We start from the raw sequence: 12,608 nt of genomic DNA, 5'->3' as shown, positions 1-12,608 counted from the left end.
TTCTTTCCCATTCCTAGGCCGTTCCTATCTCATCGTCGCCATAAGACATATCTGTGCCTGTGCGACGTAAAGCAAAAAAGAAGAAGAAGAAGAAGCTTTTGGACTTTTGCGGTGTCCAGAAAGCAAGGTGAAGTTCTTTACGTTTCACAGAGACAACTTTTTATCTCATAGATTGAGGAAGTATGTTTCTTTTTCTTCTTTTCACAAAATAACACTAACCCTACGTTTGTGATGCTGTTTATGAACATGTTATATTTTCACCGTAATATACGGCCTTTGCAGATATAAATCAGAGCAGTTAAAGGACATAAATATGTCAGCTACCAGACTCAAATATCCATTACATTTAAATATCCACTTTGCCATGCCAGTTTACATTGTACACTACATCTGAAGCAACGTGTTAGGGCTATAATTTATTAATTTTTAGAATATGAAATTTTAGTTTCGGCAATTTTCTATATATTCGTAGAATTTATTTTTAAATCTATAGGTCAGCTCATTTTTCGTACTAAGAAGTTAATTTCTTTTAATGCTCATTGTACCTGATTATAAAAATCAATTGAATGCACCTCAGTAAAAACTCATTTCAGGACGTAGCCTACATCGCTTGCACCATGTTAACATGCAACAATGTTAGCATGGTGCTTAAAAGAAATCCGGGATATGCAGCGAAAGACATAGACTTGCACCACAACATTTGGAAATATTGTTAGTGATTTACTGTCCAAACAATTAGGACAGAAACAACAGTGAGAATGAAAATCATACAGGAAAAAAATTGTTGTTGCGTTGATTAGTTATTGGCTGCTTTTAATGATTTAATCTCAACCAGATTTAAACTCTTGTACGCAAATGCTACACTGCATGCCCTGTCTACGAATATAATTATATAAACACACTCTATTTCTACTTGTACAGTATTCCTTCAGATGTATTTCATTAATTTCATTGAGCCTATTTTGAAACGATAAGAACCTATTTTATACATTTTTTACACCTACGATACATATGTAGGCGCCTAAAACTTAATTTTTGGGACCTAAAAATGGTAAGAACATTCAACAAATCCTTAGAAAAATTTAAACTAAACATAAATATAAAGAAAACAAAATTCATGATAGTAGACAAAAAGAAGCCTACAGGCAGAAAACACTTACAGTAAAATTAAAGAACACACCGATAGAACAAGACACAATTCTCCTATTTGGGTAGTGGAATTACCTCTGATAACGGATTCCTTTCAGAAATCAAGAAAAGAATAGTGGTAGCAAAACAAGCCTTCCAGATGGACATTAGGGAAACAGGAAGAAACAAAATTTGAGGCTGCTGAAATGTGGTTTTGGAGAAGAATTACAAACACAAGTTGGACAGATATATATATATATATATATATATATATATATATATATATTTAAAACTTTGTTTTAAAGAACGTAAAAGAGGATCGATGTTTATTAAATACGATAAAGAAGAAGAAAACAAAGTTCCTTGGACATTTTACTGAACACGACTCTTCTCCAAACCATCATTGAAGGTAAAATACTGGGAAAGAGACCCAGGGGATGACCAAGGATGTCATACATGAAGAACTCTGTCGGTGAACTGGCATGTGGTTCATATAGCAACATGAAGAGGCTAGCAGAAGATAGTCAGATGTGGCTACAGCGACAATACATTGTTTTATTAGATGACTAGCTGATGTACCCGTGCTTCGCTACGAAATTCTACATGTAGATATAATTCTAGATTAGGTAGTGTACACGTTGTGGGTAAGATTGCATTAAATTGCAAAGCCCTTACCATTACCCCAGAAACGTAATGGGGTAGTCACCAAACGTCTTTTCTCATGTAAAGATTGGGTTAGGGAATTTTCATTGAAATGGAAGGCCCTCTTGCCTACCGTTAGTCACAATCAAGTTGGGGAATTTTTATTATAATTGCAGACACTCACTCTCCATCTGCCTTTTTACATCCCCTGAAAGACTATCTTAGTGGTTTTTCAAACTGAAATTAACAAGTCATTACAATGACGTCAGTCAGTCGGAAAAGCAACGCTATCATATGAAATACTCGATCAAATGAAAAACAACACATTTCCTCACTTTTAACGAACGAACAGTGCTTACAGTGGGAAGTTCCAGAGCTGAAATGACCAGGCCGCAGATAGCCGCGAATACTCCTCTGCCGAATTCCGTTAAGTTTGCACACTGCTCATTCAGATCAGCGCGTCAGAGTAGGGATCGAATTGCTGGAATACTATGATGAACCAGTGTGTTATGTACCAATAGTATCAGAAAATTTATGAACCAGAAGAAAAGTATGCTAAAGAAGAAAGTTATCTAACTCCCCGGCAATTTCCCGCCAATATTCAGGCAGGCTGTTATATTCGATTCGCAGCAGTAATCCCATCTATCGGTGATGAGTAGCAGCGTAAGAGACAAAGAATATCACAACAGACATGGTCAATGTAATGTTATTGTTGATCAATTTTATGACCTTTCGACATTGTAGGTCTTCACATTTAGTTTTCTTCCGACTCTGAAATATCACTCTCACTATAGTCGGTACGGTAAAACTGAATGAAACATACAGTAAATGGTCGGACATTGTATTCTCTATAACTTTTCTTATGTAGTACTTTTCGATAGGACCAATAACATAGGTATTTAAACATTAAATTTTAGGCGCCTTCCCCTAAACTACCATTTCATCCAGGGTGAATAAAATTATTTATAACCTAGACTGTAGTTTTTTATTCCCCGACTCTACATACCGATTTTCATTCAATTCTGTTTACCTATTTGCTCGTGGCTCGGCGTTGATATGGACTTAGCAACAAAAATACAAATTCATGAATATATCTGTTATCACAGGCGGTACGTTAAAAAGTATAAGGTGATCGGAAATTTAATTCTATATAACTTTAGTTACATAGTATTTATCAATGTATGTTGGGTATTCAGTCCAAAGGCTGGTTTGATCCTCTACAGCTCCACCAACAGCTGTCATAGATAGCCTACTGTAGGTGTCACTGAAGGGGCATATTAGGGAAATGAGGAGTGAGGTAGTTTCCCGTTGCTTTCCTCACTGAGCCAGAAGTTCCTATTACCTATCAGTCTGCCAAGTCCACTGAAATGCATGCGCCAACGGACCCTATGAGCGATATTTTCACACCATTCATAACAGGGACTGTCTGTATAAGGAACGGTATTACTAGAATCACTCATATCTCGGTCACTTTCATATTGTCAAAGCCAAGGATGAGACTAAGACAGGTCAATGAAAGTAACAAATTTATTCTAGCCCATACCTGAAGACATAGTGCACTGTAAACACTACATCCCGCCAGCAAAGGCATTATTTATCAATAGGACCACTAATAAAAAAATATTTGAGAATTAAATTTTAGGCCTTCCCCTAAACTACCTACTATTTCACTCTGCGTGATTAAAATGGTTATAACCTAGATTGTAGTGGTTTATTCCCTGACTTTACATATCGATTTTCATTAAATTCTCTTCAGCTGTTTTCTCGTGATCCGTGTACACACATACACACATACGGACGGACGGACAGACAGACATTACGGAAAATTAAAATGTGCATTTCCTTGTTACTACGGACACGGCTGATACATAAATACTATCCTTTTTAAATTCTGAGCAATGTACAGACAAAACTCAGATTACATGTTTTTGTAGTGATTGATAGTTTAGTGTACATGAAGATGATAATGCTGGGACAAAATGAACATCTAGTCTCCATATCAGAGGAATTAACCAAATGCGATTCAAATCCCCGACTCGGCCGGGAGTTGAACCCAGGACCCTCTGAAACGAAGGCCTCAATGCTGACCATTCAGCCGAGGAGCCAGACTTGAGAGTTCTCTGAATATGCATTGTAAATTAAGATAATTGAGATTTGAGGTTAATCCGAGATAACAAGATCTGATGTGTAATTTCTGTTCTGCATCTCTAATAATTACTTGCCAAAGGCTCCTCTGTTTAATTGTTTATGCATTCAGTAGTTAATTAGTTAACTCCTGTTAAACTACCTTTTCTTCAGCTGTGAGGTTTTCGCTCCAGGAACTCTCAACTTGGAAACATGGAGTGACGACCATGAAACATATAGCAGATTTTGGCAATGCATCCACTTAACATGTACCAGGGTCCTCACTTTCAACTTTCCTATCAGACTGTTTTGGTCATCTCTTGTTCTCTTTCAGTCTCAGTGGTACAGTATTAGTCTTTTATCTTTTTTACTTTACGTCACACCAACACAGATAGGTCTTATGGCGTCAGTGGGACAGAAAAGGGCTAGGAGTGGGAAGGAAGTGGCCGTGGCCGTAATTAAGGTACAACCCCAGCGGCATTAGGTTTGCAAGGTCTAGGGAGTCTTTAATTTTCACACCCTATGTGGTCAAAGAGCGAGTTGGCCGTGCGGTTAGGGTTGTGTAGCTGTGCACTTGCATTCGGGAGATAGTGGGTTCATATCCCATCCTTGGCAACCCTTAAGAAGGTTTTCCATGGTTTCCCATTTTCATACCAGGTAAATGCTGGGGGTGTATCTTAATTAAGGCCATGGTCACTATCTTTCCATTCCATTCCTAGCCCTTTCATCACTGAAAACCATTGATGTTTTAGTGTGACGTTAAACCACTGGCAAAAAATAAATAAATAATACAAATAAAGATACCCTCCTGTTTCGAAGGGTTCGACCTCTTTCAGTTTCACCTCTGAATTGTATTAAGAGGGAATTAATCTACTTCACTAAAATAATGACCACCATAACTACAACTGTGAGGTTTCTGAGGTACAATCTTTCTGTTCTCAGTTTCAAACACTTCATAAAAGAATATTTTCTGATTATCGTGCAATTAACAAACATTTATTACTTAAAGTCAATCTAATCAGTACTTGCTTTACTCATGATGAGTTACAATTGGTCAGTTGTTTTGGCTTGTTTCAAGCCATCATCAGCTGACAAATAATTAATGGTAAAGAATAATCATGCTCTTATATATGAACTAAAAGTGTGGCAGCCTGCAGTTGTGGGAAGTCATTCATTCAGTAAATAAATATATGTATGTATATAGACAGATTAATAAGAAAAAAGTGGCCGGGCTGAGTGGCTAAGACGGTTAAGGCGCTGGCCTTCTAACCCCAACTTGGCAGGTTCGATCCTGGCTCAGTCCGGTGGTATTTGAAGGTGCTCAAATACGACAGCCCCGTGTCGGTAGATTTACTGGCACGTAAAAGAACTCCTGCGGGACTAAATTCCGGCACCTCGGCGTCTCCGAAGACCTTAAGAAGTAGTTAGTGGGACGTAAAGCAAATAACATTATTATTATTAAGAAAAAAGTGATACAGTAATTTCTATACGGTATGGTTTGAATCATGAATATGGCACTAAGTTAATACGTTTACTGTTTTTGTTTCTGTTTTTTGAAATTTCATTATTACTGTGTAGTATATATTATGTAGTATTTGCTAGAAATAATATTAAACATTTCTGTAATTTCCAGACCCAGCATGTCTCAGGGGACTGTCATTGCCCATGCCCGATTCCAGGAGAAGGACTTCACTGTTGCCACTCCGGAGGAGTTTGTTAGAAGATTTGGTGGTACAAGGGTCATCAATAAGGTATAACAACACCACCTTCTTTTAAGTAAAACAAATTAGGATTAGTCTATTACAGTTCAGAAAGCAAAAGGGAACTTTAAGGAACCAGAAAGGTGACTGGTGTAATCTAATTTAGCCATCCAGGAGAGGTTCTTTTAGTATATGAGATGACTAGTCCTTCCTTTTTTTTTTTTCTTTTCTTACCTTTATTGACTATCAGCTCTTAAAAAATATTGTGAATGAATGTAACATCTGATTTTTTTTGTCTTCTGGAGTACATTTTGTTTAATAAGATGTCTCTCCTTGGCATTGAGAAATTAGTTTGGACTGTTTGATCAATAAACAAACTCTCATTCCATTCCATTACGCCTCCAGTACTAACATCCGGTCTCCGAGACCGAGTGCCCAATTATTCTCCTATAACTTTAGTGCGCATGCTTTGCTTACACTTTGCTCATTGGTACCTTCAAATCGGTCAGTCTACTTATTGTTACGTGAATGTTAAGTGCCTGGATCAGATTCTTAGTAAGAATTCCTTTATTTTGGTCTCTCAGACCGAAGTTAGTACTTGTGCTACTCTCTGCCGGAAATGAAATGAAGTGAATTACGAACGTGAACAAGGGTACGTGGTGAAATTGCTACTGGAATCTGAAGAGAATGATGTGGCTGCAGAAGATTTTGAAGATTTTATGGAAGAAGATCACCTTGAATGTCGTGAAGAAGATTTGGTGTCGGAACAGGACGTGGAGGAGACACAGGATGAGCGTGATATTGTTAATGGGACTTCTACACAGCAAAAACGACAAAGTAATGTTCCAGACTTCACTGGAAAAGACAGTGTCACGAAATGGAAAATGCGTATTTCCCCTCAAAATGTAAGAACTCGCTCAGTTAATCTGGTAACTCTTTTGCTTGGGGTGAAAGGACTGGCAAGAAATTTTACTTCTATTGTGGATATATGGAACTGCTTTTTTGATGCTAGAATTTTAAACATTTTGGTCAATTGTACAAATCTTTCTATAACCTATGAACCTTATGACCAAGAATATCAAACTGCAAGACCTACTGACTTAGTGGAAACGAAGGCTTTGTTTGGTCTCTTGTACCTTTCTGGTGTACGCAAGACAAACCATTTGAATGAAGTGGAGTTATGGAAAACTAAGGGTACATCAATTGAGATGTTTCGGCTCACTATGTCACTGGAGAGGTTTAGGTTTCTGCTGAGGCATGTTAGACTTGACAAAAATGAAACGAGATTGCACCAACAAGAAACAGATAAATTGGCTGCAATTCGAGATGTATTTGACGTTTGTGTGGCAAATTGTCAAGTTAATTACTCCCCATGTGAATATATGACTATTGACAAAAGACTTGTATTGACAAAAGACTTGAGGCTTTCAGGGGAAGATTTGGCTTCCGCCAGTACAACTGAAGCAATCCCAATAAATATGGGATTAGGATCTATGCGTTAATATGTGCTAAAACGTTTTATATGTCAAACCTTGATGTATATGTTGGTAATCAGCCCCGTGGGCCATATTCTGTTTATAACCGCTGAAGCAGTGGTTGGAAGATTAGTGAAACCTATTGCCAATACACGTAGGAATATGACCATGGACAATTGGTTCATCAGCATAGAATTATCTGAAAGTTCGTTTAAAAAACATAAATTGACTTTACTTGGTACTACAAGAAAAAACAAAAGGCAGTTAACCTTGTGAATGTCTGGAAGGCAAAAATAGACCCGTCAGCTCCAGCATGTTTGGGTTCCAGGAAAATTCCACCCTAGTATCATATATTCCCAGAAAAGGAAAATAATGTGCTGCTTTTATCCACAGTGCCTTGTGACGACTAAGTTGACCCCAGCACTGATAAACCTGAAATGATCATGTTGTATAATGACACGAAAGGGGGTGTTGATGTGGTTAATAAGCTTAGTGCAGGCTATAACTGTGCATACTTTGACTCGAAGAAAAATTGTAAAACAAAATACAAGTGCTATTTTTGTGGGAAGTTCATGTGCTTGGAGCACATTGTGGTTGTTTTTTGTTCTGAAAAGAAGGAATGAACATGTGATCGACTGTGACTGAATTGTTCATTGCATCTTTGTAAGAACTGTCACTGTCCAAGTTTTCTAGTTAATAATTAGGAATGTTTATTTCTGTGTTTGTTTCCTAGTTAATCATTAAGAGTATTTATTTCTGTGTTTGTGTCTTCGGACAGTGGCGAATGTATTTCTTTTTCCTCTTTATTGTTAACAGTAACAATGCAAGGCTTAGTAATCAATTTTTGTAGTATGTTTTCTCTTTAGCAGACCCTACATGGTCAGTAATACTGAATCAGTAACACTGACAGTACACATCGATAATGTAGCGACCTTACACGATCATTATTACTGTCAATATTTTGGTCAGTACTAGTTCACTTGCTTACCGTTGTGGTATTCTCACTTTACAAATAAAAAGTCAATAAACGCCACTATAACTTGAAATTGTGGTATTCTATCAAAATGGATCATAAAAGACGGGCATGTGTAGCTGTCATACTAGCACTCTGCACAATACGCAGTGTTAAACGTAAACAAGAAGAGTATTCTCATATGTTCTTCCTCTTCTTAATATGTTTACCCTCCATGGTTGATTTTTCCCTCGAACTCAGCGAGGGATCCCACCTCTACCACCCCAAGGGCAGTGTCCTGGAGCGTGAGACATTGGGTCGGGTGATACATCTGGGTAGGATGACCAGTACCCCACCCAGCGGCCTCGCCTGCTCTGCTGAAAAGGGGCCTTGGTGGGTGATGGGAAGATTGAAAGGGATAGACAAAGAAGAGGGAAGGAAGCAGCCGTAGCCTTAAGTTATGTACCATCCTGGCATTTGCCTGGAGGAAAAGTGGGAAACAATGGAAAACCACTTCCAGGCTGGCTGAGGGAGAATAGAACCCACCTACTCAGTTGACGTCCCAAGGCTGAGTGGACCCCGTTCCAGCCCTCGTACCACTTTTCAAATTTGGTGGCAAAGCTGGGAATCGAACCCGGGCCTCCGGGGGTGGCAGCTAATCACACTAACCACTACACCATAGAGGCGGAATCATATGAAGTTGTTGAGGGAAATACAATATATCGAAGCAGAAGATTATCAGAACTATCTCCGAATGAGTGAGGTAGGCCTACTTTTGCAAAATTACTAGGTGTGGTAGAGCTTTTTCTAATAAGGCAAAATACAAATTTGTGAACCTGTTTATCGGTGGCAGAGAGAGATTAGCGGTGACATTGAGGTACTGTATCTTGCAACTGGCAGAAAGTTTGAAGATTTAATTAGTCCTAAAGTTTCCCGTTATAATGTCACCAGTTTCCACCAGTACAGCAGTTGTTGAAACGTGGAGTATTGTGTTACGTTTATTCTGGCAGTGTTTCATATAGCTCAATAAACTTTTGCGATAGACCTACTTGGCGGTTCCACTAATACCTCTGCTTGGCCTTGGTGAGAAACGCATTTGTCGTCCATCGCTGCTCCGTTAATACTGACAGAGATAATGACGAATGCACTCACACGGCCAGTATAACTGTCAGTATCCCCATCACTCTACAGTACTGTCGCTCGCAGATCAGGAAATCCGGATCTGCTTCAGTACTGGCCTTCATTCCATCATTCCTGTCCACACGCGATCAGTATTACTATCAGTATTTTTCGGTACTGACAGTTTAATTGACCGTTTAGGGTTTGCTTTTAATAAATTATTTACTTGCTTTAAAGCATAATAAATATGTATGCTTATATCTTCTGACTCACAGCCCTCACGCTTGTATCTTCGGACTCACAGCCCTCACGTATTTGTCATGTTAGTGCTGGAGGGTTAAAGAAGTTGTAGCAGGATTGTGTTATTTTTGTAAATTAGAGATAAATTTTAATTTTAATTCTAAATATGCATATAGTTCTGCATAGGATATGCAATGAAATTATTAGAAAAGCAGATCTAAAAATGGACTGTCTTGAATTTTTGGGTTTTCCCTATAACTTCATAACCTATGGTGGGATTGGGGATTTAACAGGCAGGTTGATGGAGTGTGGTGTGAAGAAAAAGGACGCTAGGCTATACCATTAAAAAGTGAATAATTAACATTTTGCAAATTTAAGAGTGAAGTTCTTCATGAAGTCACATCCTGCAAGTAACTAAACACTACCTATTAAATTTGGTATTGTAAGGGAAAGTTAATGCCCAGCATAGTTAGGGATGCAGAAAGAAATCACATTAGTAGTACTCCGAAATATTGTTTTAGGTAGAGGTCTTCTTAGTTAACAATGACATTGCTACATTAAGTACACGTCCTCCTTTCAGTGGTGGTCTTACAAGATGTTCAAGAATGAAATTGCATTAAAGAATTGATGGGGAATTTGGCACATGCACAGACTCTTTCATCTGGCAATGGATAGAGAAACTTTTTCATACGAAGAAGTAAGCCCAATAATATCTATATCTCTGTAGGATGTTAGTTTTCTAAATGTTCTGCCCATATTGAGATAATAACCTGAGAAGTCTTCTTCTCTTCATTGTTAGCTCACTATGCCAGTTAAGAAAAAAAAAAAGTTTTTAGTTGTAGGGCCACCAAGCTTATACTGTATTTTCTTCATGACAGCATTTCACTGCTCTCCTAATTGGTTTTCGAAGTAAATGTCAATTAGTCATGTTGAATTTTATTTCTAATACTCTAAAATATTGTTTTATATACAGGTCCTCATCGCTAACAATGGCATTGCTGCAGTTAAGTGCATGCGCTCCATTCGACGGTGGTCTTATGAGATGTTCAAGAATGAAAGGGCAGTGAGATTTGTTGTCATGGTCACTCCAGAAGATCTAAAAGGTAAATGCGTTATTATTATTATTATTATTATTATTATTATTATTATTATTATTATTATTATTATTATTATTATTTTCATAGTTTACGCCCCCATTGGAGCACTTTAATCAGTCATATACATTCAAGTCTCATAGTATTGAATAGAGTCAGCTTTTAAGCTTCTTCTTCTTCCACTCCCAAAACTACTTCATCCTGTCGGACCTGGCTGCCTTTTGATTGCCAGTAATGGTGTACCTCATCATCATCATCATCATCATCATTTCCCTTTATCCAGCTGTAGCCGGGTACGGGCAATGGTGTACCTCTTTTGTTCAAATGTTATGAGTTTGAATTGCAAGTGTTTATTCCTTAGAATTCTCTTCTCTCCTCTGCATTAAATTTGGAGCATTGATAAATTTAATTCTTCTAAATCATTTATAATCTCTGTGAACCAAGTGTTCTTTGTTTTGTTTTTCTGGAAGTAACTAAATAACTGCTTCGCTAGTTGCGTTTCTGGCAGTCTGTATATATGACAAGAAAAAGGCGTTTCTCCTTTTCTGCATTGTATCTATTATTGATTCGCTTTCACAATATACTATTTCATTAGGTATTAATCTCTATTGGCCATCAACTTGGTGTTTCTTATTGATGATTGTCCTGATGATTCTTCTATCTACTTTCTGCAATTTATCGGTTGTTGATTTAGTGTTCAACTTGAAGAGTGTTTCACTAGCTTAAGTTGCTTTGGGTTTTACAACTGTATTGTAATGTCGAAATTTAGCGTTCATGGAGAGAGATTTCTTTTTATAAGTTGGCCAGGTGATTTGCTGTGTTGTTTTCAGTTTAGATGTTCTGCTGTCTATCAATGCTTTCTCTTTTGTGTTCCAGGTTATAATTTCCCCAAGATATTTGAATTTATTCACAATCTTAATTTGTTTGCCATTGTCAGGGTGAATGGCTGGTGTTTCAGTTTTGAAGTTCAGCATCATTTCAGTCTTTTGAAACGAGATTTGCAGTCCGATTTATGCAGCAATTTTCTTGAGTGTTTCAATTTGAAATGTAGCTTCTTCCACACTACTTGTTAGTAATGCAAGATCGTCTGCAAATGCTAGGCAATTAAATTTAATATTTCTGCCTATCTTGATGTTTGAATGACATTTCTTTACCCATTCTCGCATGACTTTCTCCAGGGCACAGTTAAACAATAATGGTGAGAGTCCATCTCCTTGTCAAAGTTCAGTGTGGATTTCAAATGGCTCAGATAATTCACCTCTAAAGTTGTCTTTCGACTTAGTATTCTTACGAGTGATTCCAGTAAGATTGGTGAGTTTTTGGTGTAAACCAACTTCTTTAAGGACTTTCAGTAGTGACTCACGATGAATACCACATGAATTATAACACAGTAGAGATTTCCACCTATTCAATACTAAGATGTATTTACAATATTTACATTACATGGGACTAGTTTCAACCCTCCTCGGGTTCATCATCAGCCATACATTGTGTATTTTTTAATATGGCACATGAAATTTATAACCCTTGATCACGATGAGTACTGTCATAAGCTTTTATGAAATCAACAAATTCGTACCCCACTGTTGGCAGCCCTGAAGATGGTTTTTCGTGGTTTCCCATTTTCACACCAGGCAAATGCTGGGGCTGTACCTTAATTAAGTCCACGGCCGCTTCCTTCCCAGTCCTAGCCCTTCCCTGTCCCATCGTCGCCATAAGACATATCTGTGTCGGTGCGACGTAAAGCCAATAGCAAAAAAAAAAAAAAAATCAACAAAAATGATGATTAATCTCTTGTTTCATATTTTCGTCTGGTATCAAAACTTGGAACTAATAAGTTTTGTGGCATAATTCGCTAGTGCATTGCTTAGTTAGCATATCTACAAAATTTCAGATGCCTACGATCATTACACCCCGTGCTGTACCGTGCTGAATATCATAACTTTAATTGTGGACACCTGGTATATTCGTCTACTAATGTCATTCCACACACTGTCTCTCTACTAACACTTCAGAACATTCCACTTAGTCGAGCAGCTCGTCTCCTCTCTCCCAAGTCTTACCAGCAACGTATCCTCATGCTGAGGTGGCGCAGACCTTTTCAGGCACTTCCTCACTGGAGGTGAGCTACATG

The 12,608-nt window shown here is 37.9% G+C and overlaps 1 protein-coding gene across 2 annotated transcripts in view; it reads left to right on the top strand.

The window, feature by feature from the left end:
- Positions 1–12,608, top strand: part of ACC (acetyl-CoA carboxylase) — a 391,497-nt gene that overhangs the window by 177,424 nt on the left and 201,465 nt on the right. For both annotated transcript variants that reach the window (XM_067135322.2, XM_067135321.2), the window contains exons 3-4: positions 5,528–5,645; positions 10,354–10,483. In XM_067135322.2, coding sequence (XP_066991423.2) covers positions 5,528–5,645; positions 10,354–10,483 — 248 coding nt within the window. The remainder of the gene's footprint in view (positions 1–5,527; positions 5,646–10,353; positions 10,484–12,608) is intronic.

This window comes from Anabrus simplex, chromosome 1, assembly GCF_040414725.1.
Source record: "Anabrus simplex isolate iqAnaSimp1 chromosome 1, ASM4041472v1, whole genome shotgun sequence".
NCBI classification, from domain to species: domain Eukaryota; kingdom Metazoa; phylum Arthropoda; class Insecta; order Orthoptera; family Tettigoniidae; genus Anabrus; species Anabrus simplex.
The sequence above is the reverse complement of the archived record's forward strand: the minus strand, read 5'-3'. Positions and strand labels throughout refer to the sequence as shown.